Genomic DNA, 16,822 nt, shown 5'->3' on the forward strand with positions numbered 1-16,822 from the left:
CCAATTAATCTTCTAGAATTTACTGCAGTTCAGCGGCTGCATTTTGCCAAATACACACGCCAAAGTAAAACCATTTAGCGTTGCACTGCACTCTATATTTTTTCTACCCATTCTCTTCTCATTTTTTATTTTTATTTTTTTGTCTCGTTCGGGGAGAAAGGCAAAGTCAAATAAATATGCACAGCAGACAGCAAAGTCGGTTGTTGAAAAGCGCAATAAACGCATTTCTCAGCCTGACTGCACTTTTTGTTTTGTTTCGTTTTGCAAACAAAAAGCGTTCAGACCAACAACAGAAACAAAATCGATAGTCGCGAAGAGCCGAAAATAACTGAGAACATTCCGCTCAGATACAAATACCGCGAATTTATACTGAAAATGCAACTAAAAATGGTATTTGATAAAGTAAAAAATCAATATAGAATATTTTTATAAAAGATATTAGAAGTATTACACAATGTTAAAATATTTCAGACAGCAAAAATGTTTGAATATCTATGTAACTTTAAGGATAGTATCTTTAAGATACATTTTTAAAAATTTTGGCTAACTGCATTTTGGTACTACTTCTTTTGCTTCAATTAAAATTATTTTTAGAAACACTTATTTGACTGAAATCCATCTAGCCACGCCCAATTTCTCGTGCATTTCTGTAGATACGTAGCTAGTTCTCTCCTTATTTTTTCCGTCAAGAGTGCCTGTGTGCTTAGCTTTATTTTTATTAGTTTATTTTCGTTTGGCTTTTTGTATGACACGCGAAAGGTCCTTGCACTTGACAACAACATCGAAAGGTGGAAGCACAAATTTAAAAACGAAAGAGGAGCAACAAAGTGTTCCCGCAACTCCAACCTTCTCAACAATTTCGCCTTGATTTCGTTAAACAATTTAATCTTGATGTTTGACTCAAGACGTTTCGCACATCTTTTTGTTGAGGCACTCATTTTTTTCACTCTCACACTTCCAGCGGCAACGTTTATTTATTTTCGGTGTGTGTAACGCACAAAAACTCAAAGTCAACAACTTTTCGTGCTCAAAATTAAATGTTGTTAATGTTTTTGTAACCCTGTTAAAGAGGGTATTATAATTTCAAGGACTTGTTTGCAATGCACCATGATAATTCATATTTCGTTACGATAGATGACATTTAAGAAATATTTAATTTTTTAAAATTATTTCGTATTTGTATATAAGTTCATATTTTACATTTGATTATCTTTCTTGGATAAACCATGAAGTCATTTGATATATTACAATAATTTTAAAATATTTTATGTTTTGTGAATGGCACTACCACCAAGGCCAATGATAATAGTTCTATTAAAATGAAAATGCGAAAATTAAGATATAATTTTAAATTGAATGTACAACTGGTTTTGGATTATTTGTATTTGTATTTGTGTGCGTATTTTTAAGAGCTCTTTGTTGTTATTAGATTATTCACTTTACTTGGGACATTAATTTTGTTCGAGAACTGGTTCAAAATTTGTGCGTATCATGGGCAATTAGTTTAATGAACTATCTAAAATATTACGTCAATAAATAATATTTTTACCATAGCTTTAGATGTTTGATAATGGCTCTATTAATTATTTAGCTTTCAAAGCTGCCTTAAAATAACTTATGAATAATAAAAGTGTTTTTTGTTTTGGCTACCACTTTTAAATGATTCCTTAACTAATGGAATATTATTTATTTTATCTTTTAAGAACATAAATAAATAAAAAGTGCCATTTGCAGTTTTTAATCCTAAAAGATACCGAAACCATTAACCTGCCAAGCCACTTTCAATCAATCTAGTCAATATCATTTACATAAAATATTCCCCTATCAACACCAAATTCTTTAATCAAATAGGAAGAAAACAAATTTTTGAATAGAATCTGAAGGGGGGAACAACAATTTACGCAGAATGTAATTTTGAATTTTTTTTCGACATATTCTGACTGGTTCTGCTATTTGTGCTTTGTTTTGTTGTTTCTCTTCGTTCTCTTTTGCATAAGCCTATGGCCAAATATCCACCACCACCTTTGCCACCCCCTTCTTACTTTTTTTCTCTTTAGCATATTTTTTTTAATGCCTATTTGCCATTCTAAGATTTTCTTGCCGTTTTTGTTGTTTTTCTGGCTATTTCTTCTTCTCGCTATCGCTGTCTTTGCTTTGCAGGAATTTTCGTAGGCTTCTCTCTCGCTCTCTCACGCATGTTTTTCAACAAAGAGGAGGCCGGTTTTTGTTGTCTGTCTCTCCCTTTTATTTTCTGCCTCACGCGCTCCCTTTTTCGCTCAGCTGTATGTGTGATGTATGTATCTGTGTGAGCGTTGTGCCTGTGTTTGTTGTATCTGTGTTTTTTTGTATCTTCACAGTCAAGGACAAGTTAATGAACGATTTTCTCTTTTGTGCGGATTTTCCTATTTGCGGGGGAGGTGGGTGGTGAATTTTGTTTTGGTCTCGAATCACCTTAATTATATATACACAATAGAAAACAACATTTTGATGGGTTAATAATGTTAATTCGAATTGATTCCACCTCTTTGTCGTAAAGTAAACCTGGTTCAAAACCCATTGCTGCCAAATAAATTATTTATATATATTCAATTAATATCTTAGACAATATATCAATTGTATATTTTGGCGCCTGTTCTATATAATTAAATTGTGTAACCATTAATCATATATCAACTTTTCTTACTGTGCACATTTTTCTCAACCGAAATATATTTCCTCCTTTTGTTTTGTTCATTAACAAAACGAATTTAACTTTGTTGTTCACTTTTCCGGTCGCTGATTTTTATTTTGCTCGGCGCCGCATTTTTTGGCACCTCTTTTTGTGCATATTTATTAATTGCGGTTTAATTAATTTATTTGATTTATTTTTATTCTTGCCTACTCAAAACATTTTCATTCATTTTCTTGCACTTCGCGGACAGAGACTGTGACCCATATAAAATATATGTATGTAAAAAATATTGCATCAGCAGTTCGTTGAATTTTGTCTTGTATTGTTTTTTATTTTTATTGTATCACTGCTTTGGTAACCTTTTTGTATCTTTTGTGTCTGGTCGCAGATCTAAGTTCGCACTTTTGTGCGTTAAGCTTCTTTTCTTTTGCACTGTCAAGTTTTTCTTTGTCTCAGTCTTTATTTTTGTTCACGCTCTCCCCAACTTTGCCTCATTTAAAGCATTTTCGTTGGCTTTATTTACAATTTTTGGATTGGCTACGCTAAATATTTGTCAAAAGATTTGGGTGTTTGGTAATCCCTGGAGCCATACCTGGTTGAAATCTTGGGGTCTGTGAAATTGTTGTCTTAGGTCATAGACAATTGTAAAGCCAGCTAATATAAACCAAATATTTATATTAGATTTTAATTTGGTGTTAATAAATATTATTAATTGGAAACTTTTTGGCTAGGTTGTTTATTTTTGGTTTGGAATTTGATTGAAATTGATTTCTGGGAAAATTTAAAATATATGGTAAGTTTGAAGAGCCAAAGAAAGGCATAACTTATTTTTCCCGTTGCTTGTAACCCATAATTTTGTATGGGACTGGTGACTTGAGCTGTTATTAATGCAAAAGTCGCAGCCAAGGATAGCTTTTCCCCATCACCGTCCAACCTGCAATAACGCCTCCAATTGTCCCACCCCCTCCGTTCAAGCCCAGTTGATAAGCTCTTAAATATTTAAACTGTGTGTCAGGATGTCGGGAAGTTGCCAGCTGTGTGGGTGGTTGGTGGGGCTTATTCTGTCGCATTATGACGCAAGGAATTGCCTTTGGGAATGGTTAACACAACACACACACACACACACACAGTAACACACAAAAAAGAGGGCGGCAAAAGTTAATTAACAATTTGTTTGCAACGCTCCGTTGACATTTATGTCGCCGGTATTGTTGTCAATGAGATGATGATGATGTGATTTCTCTGATATTTACTTTTCTGGAACTCATCAATTGCCAATGGGAATACGGCCGTGAACGTTTCTTTGTAGCGATTTAAATACTTTTCCCCTTAATTTTTTCGTGATTATCCAACTATTTAATCTTATTATACGTACAGCTGCGGCAACAAAAATAGCACCAGTGTGTAGGCAATTCTTCTTTGTGCTACAGAATGGTAATTTTTTGCAATATTTTTATTCTGTTTGTAAGGGTAAGTAGGGTTACATATCTATTAACTAAAATAAAAGTGGTTACGCCCACAATGCGGATGGTTTTTAAAATTTCGATACATTTATCAAAAAAGTAGCAAAGTTATGCGGCAACAAAAATAGCACCACTTAAATAAAAAACTTAAAAAACTTAAAAATAACGCGATTTGAAAATTTTTTTTGATTGAAATGTATGATTTCATACACCTTAAGGTAAAAAAATATTGTTCTAAAGCTTGGGCTGCAACAACAACAACAACAACGACCGACCTTGACGTCACTAGACACCAGAATCTTCCCTTGGCAAAATTGTTGTCTGGCTCTTTCAAAATAGCTCGAGGGCAGTTTTTTTTCTTCGGTTTTGCATTAAAAACATAGTTTTTAACATTTCTGCAAAGATTTTCGATGTGTTTTAGTTCTGGGGCTTGTAAGGTCCCCATTATACCATTTAGCTTAAGGGTTTTAAAACTTTGTACGACTTTCTGACTGATTTTTTTTGGGTTATAACCGTGGTAAAGCTTCGGAAATAAATTAGTTTTGTATTACGAATAAAATTGCATCACAATTTCTGAGCTATCAAGGTGAACATGTTGATCCTGTATGGGTTTACATTATGATATGGTACCAACATTATAGTAAGAGAATATGCCCATACCATTATACTTGCTTCACCATTATTATTCTTTGCAAATGTGAAATGGGGACTCAATTTTGGATATGTAGGTTACCTGATGTGAATTTAAAGTCTTTTTCATCTAAACATGAGCAATTTTCAGCCGCCAGACCATATAAGAGTGTTCCTTTTATTGTGGGCCTTATTTAAAACTCGCCCTTCAAATTCACCCATGCTCTGCAGTCTAGGGAGATTTTTTTTTTGGACGTCAAGCGCATAATTGATTTTTATGTACATTATATCCAACTTTTTATGTACTTACAAATATTAAAAAAAAAAAAGCGACTTGATAGGCGCCTAAAACGGGACCTACTTGCATTCATGCAAATGACTTTTTAACAGTTATGGGGTCATTGCGGCTTTCGTACTGCGTGCTATTCTTTTGTGTTCTTGTTTTAGGTAACTACTAATCATTATTTTAAAGAATTCAACGATTCAACTTAACTTATCTTTTGCATTGCCTTTATAAATTAGCTTTTTAAATGTCCTTCTATCTGTATCATTACAGCGCGCTAAATGACCCATTGGGAACACTATTTTATGCAGTATTTTACCAATTCACTTAGTAGTACTTATTCTTAATACAACAAAACGAAAAACAGCCAACAAATCTGAGCAAATGAAGTTTTATACCCAAAAACCGTTAATAGTGCTATTTTTGTTGCCGCATAATTATGCTACTTTTTTCATAAATCTATCGAAGTTTTAAAAACCATTCGCATTACGCCCACAACCATTTTTACTTTAGTTAAACGATATGTAAACCTACTTACCCTTACACACAGAAGAAAAATATTGCAAAAAATGACCATTTTGTACACAAATAAAAATTGCCCACACTTTGGTGCTATTTTTGTTGCCGCAACTGTATAAGAGAGCGAAATTTTACTATATAGCTGTAAGACTTGAACGTTTCCTCATAAAACAAGTTGAGTGAAGGTGAATCAAACAGAACAATTCATGTCTAAAAGAAGTAAATATAAGGGGGAGGAATAAAATAATTTTTACAGGAACTGAGAAAGGAATATATATAAAAATCATGCTAAACTTGATGTGCAAATTATAATATAAATTTTATTATTATTTTTCAGATCACCACATCCACTGCCAAGAAATTGTGGGAGAAATCCGATGGCAAGGGCGTTTCCTCGAGTAATCCTGGTGGACCGCTGAATCCCTTGCAGATTCCCGGCATTGGGGATCCCTCTTCTGTGTGGAAGGACCACACCTGGTCCACACAGGGCGAGAATATCCTGGCACCGCCCCCTTCGCGAGCCTACGCCCATGGCGGTGCCTCCGATACTTCGAACAGCGGCAATGCGGGCATACTGAGGTGAGAAAACTAACACAAAATTTCAGTTTACAAATTGATGCAATAGAGCGTGAAGAGTAGATAAGGAAATTATAAAATATGTTTGTAAACTAACAGAAACTGTAATAATAATGTATTTTCCTTTGCAGTCCCCGCGATTCGACTTGCGCCAAGGTGGTGGAATATGTTTTCAGTGGTTCGCCCACCAATAAGGAGAGCCCTCTTTCTGGATTAGAGCCGCGTTTGCGCAATTTAAAGTTTGACGATAACGATAAGGTATGTTTTTGATTTCTACCAACGTCCAGAAATAGTAAATAATAATGATATATTAAACCTAATTTCAGTCACGCGATGATAAGGAAAAGGCCAACTCTCCGTTTGACACAAACGGTTTGAAGAAGGACGATCAGGTCACAAACACAAATGGTGTTGTCAACGGCATGGACGATGACAAGGGCTTCAAGTAAGTAGTAGACAACTTTCAATCTCCGCCCCAGACTCCGACTAATGGCCCCAGAATAGATTCTAAACTCTGGGTGGGTTAGAGAAACTGGTTTCTTCAGTCTATCAGTTGGTTTCTTCTCACTTCTCTTCTCTTGACCGCAGAAATGGTATTCATGTTATGATTACTGAAACTGAAATTTTTCCAGTTCAAGGTTGGTTCTTTCTTTTTTGCATAAACTTTCACTCTTTTAATCCACAATGTTCAGTGTATGGAGTGTTGTTAGAAAGGAAAGACATGGAGTTTTTCCAGTTTTCATCGTGACTTGGAAAATTATGACTGGTTCTGTCCAGTCATTCATTCTTTTTTACCCCCCCAAGGTTATTTAATTGAGTTTTAAGTAACATGAGTGGTATTCAAAACCATAGTAAATTTTAAGCCTCTGATTATATGTAATTAGATGGAGAAATCCATTGCCTTTCCGTTTTGTATTACATGTGCGCTTTTCACACAGTTAATAACTTAATTTAGAGCTCTTAACAATTACTTATTTAAGCCGGAACAGTCAGCTTAGCAAATTATTGGTTTGGCTTCAAATTACTTATTAATCGAAAAGTTTGGAGCATATGCAAATAATTGCCCTACTCTTTACTTGTTAAATGTCAAACCTTGAATATATAATTTTTGGGGAAAGAGTTGACCCACAAACTCATATCGATTACCTGAAATTTTTACCTGCCTGGTCTTAACCCATATTTTTTTTTTGTACTTCAATGTGCAATTGCCGTTTCTTCGTACTCATGTATGACATAAAGCCATGAAGTGATTGTTGTGCGCCTGCCCACAGTTTTCGTATTTCCATTTACATTATTTATTATTAAGTTTTAATTGTTATTTATGGCGATGGGGAAAGCTTTTTTTCTCGTGTGGCCCACCTGCGTTTTGCGTTTTCGACTTGACGCAACGAAAATACGACGACACTTTGAGTGAGTTAAATTGGAATTTGGCTAGTTATGTTGAAAGAGCAATGTATCAGAAAAGTAGGGGGAGTGCACAGCTGGCCAAGCTTTAATTTAAAGACCATTTTTGTTGGCCCAAACAAGTTGGCAAGTAATTGAGATTAAGTTTTGGAGATTTCATTTGCTTGAAAGTCTTATTTCTCGCGATTACTTTTTAATCTAAAAATTTTTAAAAAAATTTAAATATTAATTTTTAATCATAGTTAGTTCTTATACTTCCTCTTATCAAGCTACCACGTTTAAGCCATTTAAAAGAAGCAAAATATATCAGAGACCACCAGCAACCAGCTTTTAGGCCTAACAAAAGAAAAAGAAACCAGTCTGCGGTTTTCCTCTCTTTCTTTTTATTATCTTGGTGTCTCTACTTTGCCAGCCGGCTGGTTTCTCAGTCTCAGTCTCTCTTTTTTTTTTTAATTTTTTTTTGTTCGCTGACGCTGTTTTGCAATTTCATTGCCGGTTGGCCCAAACATGTTTCAATGCCAAACGTAATAACTGTTATGATGTAAGTGGCAGCAACCACAAGAAGAGCCACAGAAGCAATAAAATTCACCTGCAACAAGATCAGCTATAAGAAATCGATACAAGCATAGACATAGAACTGTTCCGGTTTAAATTTTCAAAGACTTGGTTAGATTTCCAATAGATAATATTTCTGGCCACAAAAGTTCTAAATATTTGGTTCCATAAAAGGGTTTCAAAATTATTATTTGAGGTATGTTTGAAAATAAATGAGTTATACTAGATAGTGATCTATTATGATAGATAGTTTTTTTTTATTAGATCCTGATTGACTTATATATATGTGAAGATAGATAAACTGATCTGAAAGACAAACAGTTGAAGTAACAAATAAAAATGTGACAAAATAAAAAGCCACAAAGTTTTGTATATTTTATTTTATTTTCTATAAACTCGATTTCGATTAGTTTTCGTTTCATATTGCATTACACTGTGGGCTTCAGTTGGCTCTTTGTTTTCGATATTGTTGCTGCGGCTGGAGGTTTCTTTTTTATATGGTTTTGTGTTGTTGTGTTGATTTGTATCGTTTTGTTTGAAATTGAAGTTGCAAAAACATTGAAAAGCGAAAAGCGCTGCTAAAAATAATTCGAGGCAGGCAAAAGTGAACAGACAAGTGACTCACCTGCTTCGCTTACACACTGATTGCTGCTTCTGCCCGGTGACCCAGACTGAAAGCCCCTCCTTTTTTTGTAGCCCCTCTGCTCCCTTAACCCGCTTGCCACTCTGACCTTTTTGGCTACCGATGCCTCATATTTATTTTTTGGGTTTGTCTCTGCCCTCGCTCCCTTGGGGGCCGCACTTTCTTTTGTCTCGAAAAGTGAAAATTTTTGGGGGCACCGAAAGAGGAGCAGCGGGGCCAATGGGATTATATAAACATACTACTGCTTTGGGCTAGGTCAGACATGACTCTTAGAACTGAGGGCCAATGGAAAGTTGCCAATGAAAACCTGACCTCAGTCAAACTAGAAGCTCTAGAAATTTGAAATGGAGGAAAGTGAGAGTGTGAAATTGTAGTGCTTGTATTTGTTTATTCTCATTTTTATTTAACTTCTTTTGTTATATTTATTTTAAAATATTTTTTAACAAGAAAACTGTACTAATTATACTAAATATTTTTTTCAAGAAAACTGTGTTATAGAACTAGTTTCTTGTAATAAGCCTCCATAATATTTTGATACTATTCTTTTTATAGGTACGATAGTACAATTATTTATGTTATTTTGCGCATATATATGTATGATTTTATCTTTTCTTTAAAAGAATTTAAATTAAAACAATTTGTGGTTGGTCAAAATTAAGGCAGGAACTAGAAAGGAACGAACAATTTAAGTTTATGCCTGGTTGAGCTCATGTCTAGGATTATTTACTGCCAGATGCTTAGTAATTACAAGCAGAATAAAAAAAAAAAAAAAATACAGAGCTAAGCTGTATGACTAACACAGGTAGTCAAAATATTTCCATGGTTTTAAAGCTTATGACGTGAACTGTTTATAAGCAAAACAAACAAGATTAATTACCCACAAAAATGGCTTTGATTGAAAAGAAGTTAGCTGAACAAATTGTTAATTATAATAATCATAAAATACAAATTATTTTTTGCATACTTAATAGATACATTGCTAATAAAAATATAACATTCCGGTTTAAAACGTTTATATCCACTTGTTATAACGCTTAGAAGAAAAACATTTTGCATTTCAATCGGATTAACTGTAATTAATTTCATCGCTTTGGAAATTAGTTTTCTCAGTATTGCCTGAGATCGCTAAACTTTTGTTCTGCTGCCGCTTAGCTTTTTTCTTTGTAGTCACATGTATTGTTGCTAATGCGATGTGAATGACCTGACAATGAAATTATAGCTGGCAAATTATATATACAGGCGCACATGCAACTATAGTTAGAAAGAAAAGGCATACAATGTAAAGACTGGAGAGTAGTAAAAACAGTTGCAGAGTCATCGGCTGGAGAAGTGTGTGTTGGGTGCAGTGGGTTAAGAGCGATGAATGAATGGGAGATAAATGCATTAATTAATTTAACAGCATGACTAACGCATAAAACACAGTGGCAAACATTTCCAGTTTGATCTAAAGTTTGGCTCGACGAATTTTATTTGCATGCTAAGCGCCGCTCGTTAAATGAAACGTTGATTTTATGCTGATGCTGTGTTTAATTTATGGACTTTGTTCAGCTGCTCTGCTGACGTCATAAGTGACTACCGAACAAGTTTGCTGCTTAAGTCTTTTGTTTTTGCTCTCGTTTTTGGCAATTAGCTGCAAAACTGTGCTAAGTTTTTGAATTAAAATGTCGTAAATCTTAAAAAGTTCACCATTAATGCAGTTGATTATATTAAATACAGATATCTTTATTTTTATTTAAAAGACAGGTAATTGGTGCGCCATATTAGGACTAAACAATTTGAATTTACTTTTAGTCCACATACTAGGGTGTGTGTCTCTGATATGGGTTATGTCATGACTAAGCTGTTGTTACAGTTGATGCCAAACTTTTGTGACTCAAAAACTGTACACAGTTATAGTTAAAACTGTAATGTTATTTAACATGCTGCTAAGGTCCTTTGTGTTTTTAAACTATATGGAAAATAAATGTTAGCTTTGAGAGCAACTGCGCAACAGTTTTGTGGATTGTTATTTATTTTTAAATGTTTTTTAAGTTGAAGGAACATTTTTGAAGAATTTTTATTAATATTTTTTACGAAAGGTCCATAGATCCAAAGGATATACATTGAAACCTAATTGCAATCCTTAATCCAAATCCAATCATCTTATTATATATAAACTTGGCTTATAAAAACTTTCTTTTCTACCTCATTTTAGTCGCACCCCTGGTTCACGTCAGCCTTCCCCTGCAGAGGAGTCACTGCCACGCCCCCCGAATCTACTCTTCCCCCCACTGCCACCCCCCTTCAACCACATGCTCATGGACCATGGCCAGGGCATGGGCGGCGGCTTGGGAGGGGTCGTCGGATCTGGCAACGGGGTTGGAGGAGGGGGCGGCGGAGGCGGGGCGGGAGGAGCGTATGCGGCCCACCAGCAAATGGCCGCCCAAATGAGTCAGTTGCAGCCGCCGATGATGAACGGCGTTGGCGGCGGTATGCCAATGGCAGCACAGGTAAGATAATTAAGTTTAATCTGAACAAGGCTTATGAAATATGATATGATATAGAGAAACTAAATATTTAATTGTACAAAATATAATGTTTTAGAAGAGAAAATAGTACTTAACCATCGTTTAATACCTAATTTATCATCTTACTTGACAGTCACCCATGATGAATCACCAGGCAGCTGGACCCAATCATATGGAATCTCCCGGAAATCTCTTGCAGCAGCAAAATTTTGATGTTCAGGTGAGTTGAGATGAATCCTACCGAAGAGTTTGTTGTTTCCCTGGCCCCCAGAGTGACATTTTCATTGTGGTCTTGCAACCGAAAATTTGGGTCATCCTGGGGGTGGTCTGGGATTGGTGGGGGTGGGGTGTATGCAAAAGGAAGGGGGGGATGCCTGCCGCCGTATGTGGGAGTGCCACAGAAGCTGCCTAATTTTGCACATCCGCCGGATGCTGCTGTTGCGTCCCCTGGTAGCCATTTCCGCCAGCCTTGCACAAAACACACTCCCAGTGGCATCGCTCTCCATTTCCATTTCCATTACCATTGCTTCACTTACCACCCACTTTGCGGTGGCCATCTCGTTGCATGCAATTTATTTCGAAACAAAACGGAAATCGGATTTATTAGCCACAAAATTGCTTTTAAGCTGGTGCTTCTGTGTACCAGTGGCTTTCAAACCGTCCATTGGTTAGGCTCCCAGTCACATTTCTGCGGTTACAGTGGGCTCCCGATAACAATGTTATGACAATTTTTTCAAACATTCTTTATTGGACGTTTAGAATTGAATTACTAACTGGAATTTCCGAGAAATTTGAATTGCATTTTATGAAAAAGGTGTCTAAAAGTATGTGACAAAATATACTAGAACTAGCAGTTTGATAGATTAATGCGACAAAATGATGTTTTGATGGTGACTCTATGAAATTCAAATTGGTAGAGATTTCAATGACATTTTGCAATGAAACTTGCATGCATATAAAAAATATCACAGTACTTTTCCATGACTACCCACTGTACCTTAGTCAATGTCATTTCTTTCTGTTGACTTCAGCTTTATATCTAGCAAACAACCAAACAGAATCAGAAACGCAGGCTTACTCCCTCGGCTTGCCAAATTGAAAATCAATATGCGTTGTTGCAGTTACCGATGCTATATCATCCCCCCCCATATATCCTCCCCGATCCCTTCAACTGTTGGCCGCAAAGCAAATTGACATTTCCACACTTTAGTCGTCGTTGAGGCTGGGGCAATCTGCACTTCCGCTTTTTATCGCTCGCTCCACACATCCTGCAGGCATTTTTGTGTCGCTTTTGTCTTCTCTTCTGGCCAAAAGGCGGGGAGGAAAAGCGGCGCTGGAAAACTTTATCGTAGCTCTTTGTTGGCTTGTGTGTATTTTAAGTGAGCTGCCTGAAAGTATGCTGCGCAAAATTGCATCAAAGTGAAAAAGCCAACACACTGGCAGAAAATGTTGTTAAAGCAACAACAGCAAGAGCAAAGTGCATTAAACTATAGACCGATCGGGTCAAAGTAGCTGGAATGACATTACGGATTGAAAACTAAAGCTTCTTGCGGCGAGAGAAAGGTGGAAGTTTAATGCGCTTCCCGTGTTTTGCGAAAAAGTTTTGCATAAGCTCGTTCCAGGCTGAAAAGGAGGCAATAACATGGACTATTAGTTAGTAATTATATTTGTTTGTTTTGTGTTGCTTAATTTATTTAATTATGTGATTCCAATTGTTACAAAAATTACCAGGTGTCTAAAAGTATGCAGTGAATACAGGATAGTCATGTTTCGAAAGAATGTATTGTACTTCTAGGTCCAAAATATATACATAGCTATTTTAAAATATTTCTAACATTAATTCATTCTTCAAAAAGTAGTTTTAATTTTTCTATTGAAAATTGTTGAAAGCTTTTCCAATAATAAAATGAAATTACACTTTCAATGGTCAGTTAAAAGTGAAATGCCTTTGCCCTTTTATCGCCAGCTTTTAATGCAGAGCGGAAAATAAAATTATAATCCCTGCGTATATGTGAAAGACCATAAAGAACGTTAATATATGTGTAATTATAATGATTATTATTATGTTCTCACATTCTCTCAGAAAGATAAAGCAACTCTCAGCACTCAAACCATAAATAAAGCCGAGGGAAACGGGGGTACAAGGACCAAGCTGGAGGACAGATATGCATTTATTGGTTTCATGAGAAAGGCGTGCAATATGTTGCCGATAATGGATAGCGGATAATGCAAGGCATGCACTCAGGCTTTTCCCCGCGATTCCGAACCCTCCATTTTCGGTGGCTCTCGTGCATATTTCTTATTAAATTGGCGTTGATATTAACACCGAAAAGAAGGAAAGAAAGGAATCTTGACGAATCGCATGCAAAATAACGATGAAGACTGAATGAAAGGAGGTTTTCCTTTTCTTTTTTTTTGGGTTCGAAGGATGGCATTATGGCACCACATACAATGCAAGCGGTTTTTGACAATGGTTTATGCAATAAATATGAAGACGAATGGCTTGATGGTTTCGCTTGTTATGAGATTTTGAAGGAAGAATGAAAAGTTGAAAATGAAGAAACCAAGTGAACGGAAATGTCATCACATATGAAAGAAACTTATTTCGATATCAGTTGTATTGCTCCTTTTTCAGGGTTTTTGCTTTGCATTGTTGATTATTTTCAACTCGTAAGCACTAATTCATAATAGTTAATAAATATTAAACAATTCCTCATATGCATTTAAGTTTCCAATGCAAATCTCTGCATGAAAATGCAAGAAGATCAAAAGAAAAACAGGGAAAATTCACATATGGTGTATCCAGCCGTACAATGTCAGAATGTAGAAGACAAATGAACGGATTGCCATTGAAATGGCAAAGAAATCATTATTTATATGTAGCAGCAGGACTAGAAGGAAGAAAAGTCACCACAGACCAGAGAAAATGGGGTGGAAAAAGAGGGAAATTGCTTTGGCAAATCGTTGGAAATTAATGCAAACTGTTGCCAAAGAACCATCAATATAAATTTCAATGTGACCAATAACGTAATTGGCAAATTTGCTGAGAGCAAATAAAGAAAAATGTGAAACAGTTTCACTGAAACTGGCCCAAAAGCGGAAAAGAAACAAGATAATGTAAAATGGAATAAAATAATAAAAACTATAAAATTAAGATAGGTATTTAAAATACTAAGGAAATGTCTTACTTAAAAAAATTGTAATTAAAATAAGCTAAACCTAGTACTTTTCCTAACCCAAAATAGGTTTTATTTACCACTTCCTCTTTCTAAAAAAAATATAATTATTTTGTGGCCTATAATGTTTTGATGCGGAAGAAAAGTTTTCCTTTTGTTACGCTTACTGTTATTATGCCAATTTTTTTTTCGACCAACACTTTTGGCTGCCGGCTGTCTCAGCCATGCTTCATTGGCTGCTTTTGTGTGTTAATCAGTCAGTTGGTTGAGGCTTTTGTTGTCTTCAGAGGGGCTTAATCGGATGATTGTTTTCGCTCGCTTTTCCCGGCCTAATTCAACTTTGATCTGAAAGTCAGTTTAATTGATTTCAAAAGTGTCGGATTATTTTGTTTTCCCTTTGCTTCAGGTATTTAATCCACTGTACTTTATAAATCAGAAAGTTAAGGTAAAGATGTTTGGAGCGGTTTGTTTATGTACAAAATTTGAAATCAAAATACAATATAAATATTAAATGCCAAAAAAGAACTAAACCGAACACATATCCAAATAAATAAATCATAAGAATGCAATAATAATTATGCCTACATTATGCAAATTCCTATAATAGTTTTGTGTGTGCTTTCAAGTGTTTAATTTATGCATTCCAATTGAACAATCATTTTTATTTTATTTATTTCTTTTTTTTCTGTTAATAGTGTCATAGTTTTAGCTGAGCAGGCAAATGAGATTTAACATATGCCATTAACAAATGAAAATGGTATTGCAACTTTCATTCTGCACAAATGCCAAATGCATTCCGCATTCAAATTCGTCGTGCATAATTTACACTCCTGGAAATTTGCATAAAAATGCATTTAAATCAATGGAAATGCAGCATCTGCTCTGCTCCTTTCCCCTCGCCTTCTCCCCCCTCTTAATTCAACACCCCGCATTGTCCCGGGCATATATTAATTCAGCAATTAATTAAGCGTTAATTGGCACAAAAAGCATATAGCTCATTATGCATGTGTGTATGGCACTTAGTAAATTAATTTCCAATTGTCCATGGGCAGTGTTTCATTTTAATGCAGAGGCCGCCTGCTCACTTTTTGTTCAGCATATGCTCGTTGTGTTTGAAGTTTAAATGGGATTTGACTAGGTTTTGATGAATTTGGAAATAAATTCATTTAAATGCCATACGAGAGTGTTGAAAACGTGCATTTTGATTAGTTAAGCTCAAGTTTTGCAATTAGTTGCGTTCAAATGATACAAATTATGGAATATGTATCAGTTTAGTATATTTTAGTTATGGATAAAGTGGTGATTAAAATAATTGTTGATAGAGAAGAGTTTATTGATTAAACTAGACTTGAAATAGGGGATGAGTTGTGTAGTTAGTATACCCCCAACCGAACTCTTTGTCCTGAAGTTGCTTTCTAAATTCAAATTGTACATCATTTTTAAGGCTAATGCCATAATATAATGTTTGTGGGACTTTAGCTTCCTTGGGCGACCTTCCTCGATTGGCTTTAGTTTGTAAAGACTTTCCGGCTGCCATGGACAACGATAAATTGGTATCCCAACCCTAATATTCACCTCCTGTTATCAGGCGAACGCCATAATCAAGTGGTTGTTGTTTTTGGGTGGACGGGGGTAGAAAGTTGGAGTGAGATGGTGAAAAGTGTCATCCAATGCCGTCACTTGACATTTACCGCCAATAAAGCCCAATTAGCGGTTACCCCACGCCTCGGATACTCTGTCTTCGTAGTCTTCCCTTGAAGTTTGTGTGGACACGCAAATGCTAATTAGTAAGTGGCAAATAGTTGACATCGGCTAGAGAAGGGGGCGGATGGATGGATGGTTGGTTGGGTGTGGGTGTGGGTGTATCTGGGTGTAAAGTGGCTGGGCGTCGCAAATTTGGTAGCCGAGACATTAATTAAGCGACGCCCTGATGCATGCTTCACAGCGTATGCGCTTATCAGCCATGTCTTTGCAATTCTCGTCTCTTTAATGGATTTTAAGTATTGAAAGTTTAAATAAAATTACAAAACAACTAGTAGGATAATCTAAGATTTAAAATCCTAAGAAAATCCAAAGAATTCAGTAAGTTTTTTAAATTATTTTTAAAGTGGCTAAAAGTATGCAATGAGTTTTATGCAGAATTGATACAAAAATGCAAGTGATTTCCGTGGCGAGAGTTAATATTACTTTACCCTTCAAAGCTAATCCACCTTTTTATCTGCTAATCTAATCTCAATGTCAAGAAAATAAGCCCTACAATTAATCAAATTGAAAAAAAGTTAAGTTTACCTATTAACACTTCTTAACTTTTAACTCAACCCTCACATTTGAGAACTTCAAAAAAGATGCGAAAAGAACAAGTAATTCGTCAACGAATCCAATCCACCCCGAAATT

At 35.5% G+C, this 16,822-nt stretch overlaps 1 protein-coding gene across 8 annotated transcripts in view; it reads left to right on the top strand.

Moving 5' to 3' along the window:
- pum (pumilio) overlaps nucleotides 1–16,822 on the top strand; it is a 188,216-nt gene that overhangs the window by 16,954 nt on the left and 154,440 nt on the right. For all 8 annotated transcript variants that reach the window (XM_065865315.2, XM_065865318.2, XM_065865317.2 and 5 more), the window contains 5 exons: nucleotides 5,904–6,145; nucleotides 6,274–6,400; nucleotides 6,469–6,587; nucleotides 10,939–11,233; nucleotides 11,385–11,471. In XM_065865315.2, the coding sequence (XP_065721387.2) occupies nucleotides 5,904–6,145; nucleotides 6,274–6,400; nucleotides 6,469–6,587; nucleotides 10,939–11,233; nucleotides 11,385–11,471 (870 nt within the window). The remainder of the gene's footprint in view (nucleotides 1–5,903; nucleotides 6,146–6,273; nucleotides 6,401–6,468; nucleotides 6,588–10,938; nucleotides 11,234–11,384; nucleotides 11,472–16,822) is intronic.

This window comes from Drosophila suzukii, chromosome 3 (genome assembly GCF_043229965.1).
Source record: "Drosophila suzukii chromosome 3, CBGP_Dsuzu_IsoJpt1.0, whole genome shotgun sequence".
Taxonomy (NCBI): domain Eukaryota; kingdom Metazoa; phylum Arthropoda; class Insecta; order Diptera; family Drosophilidae; genus Drosophila; species Drosophila suzukii.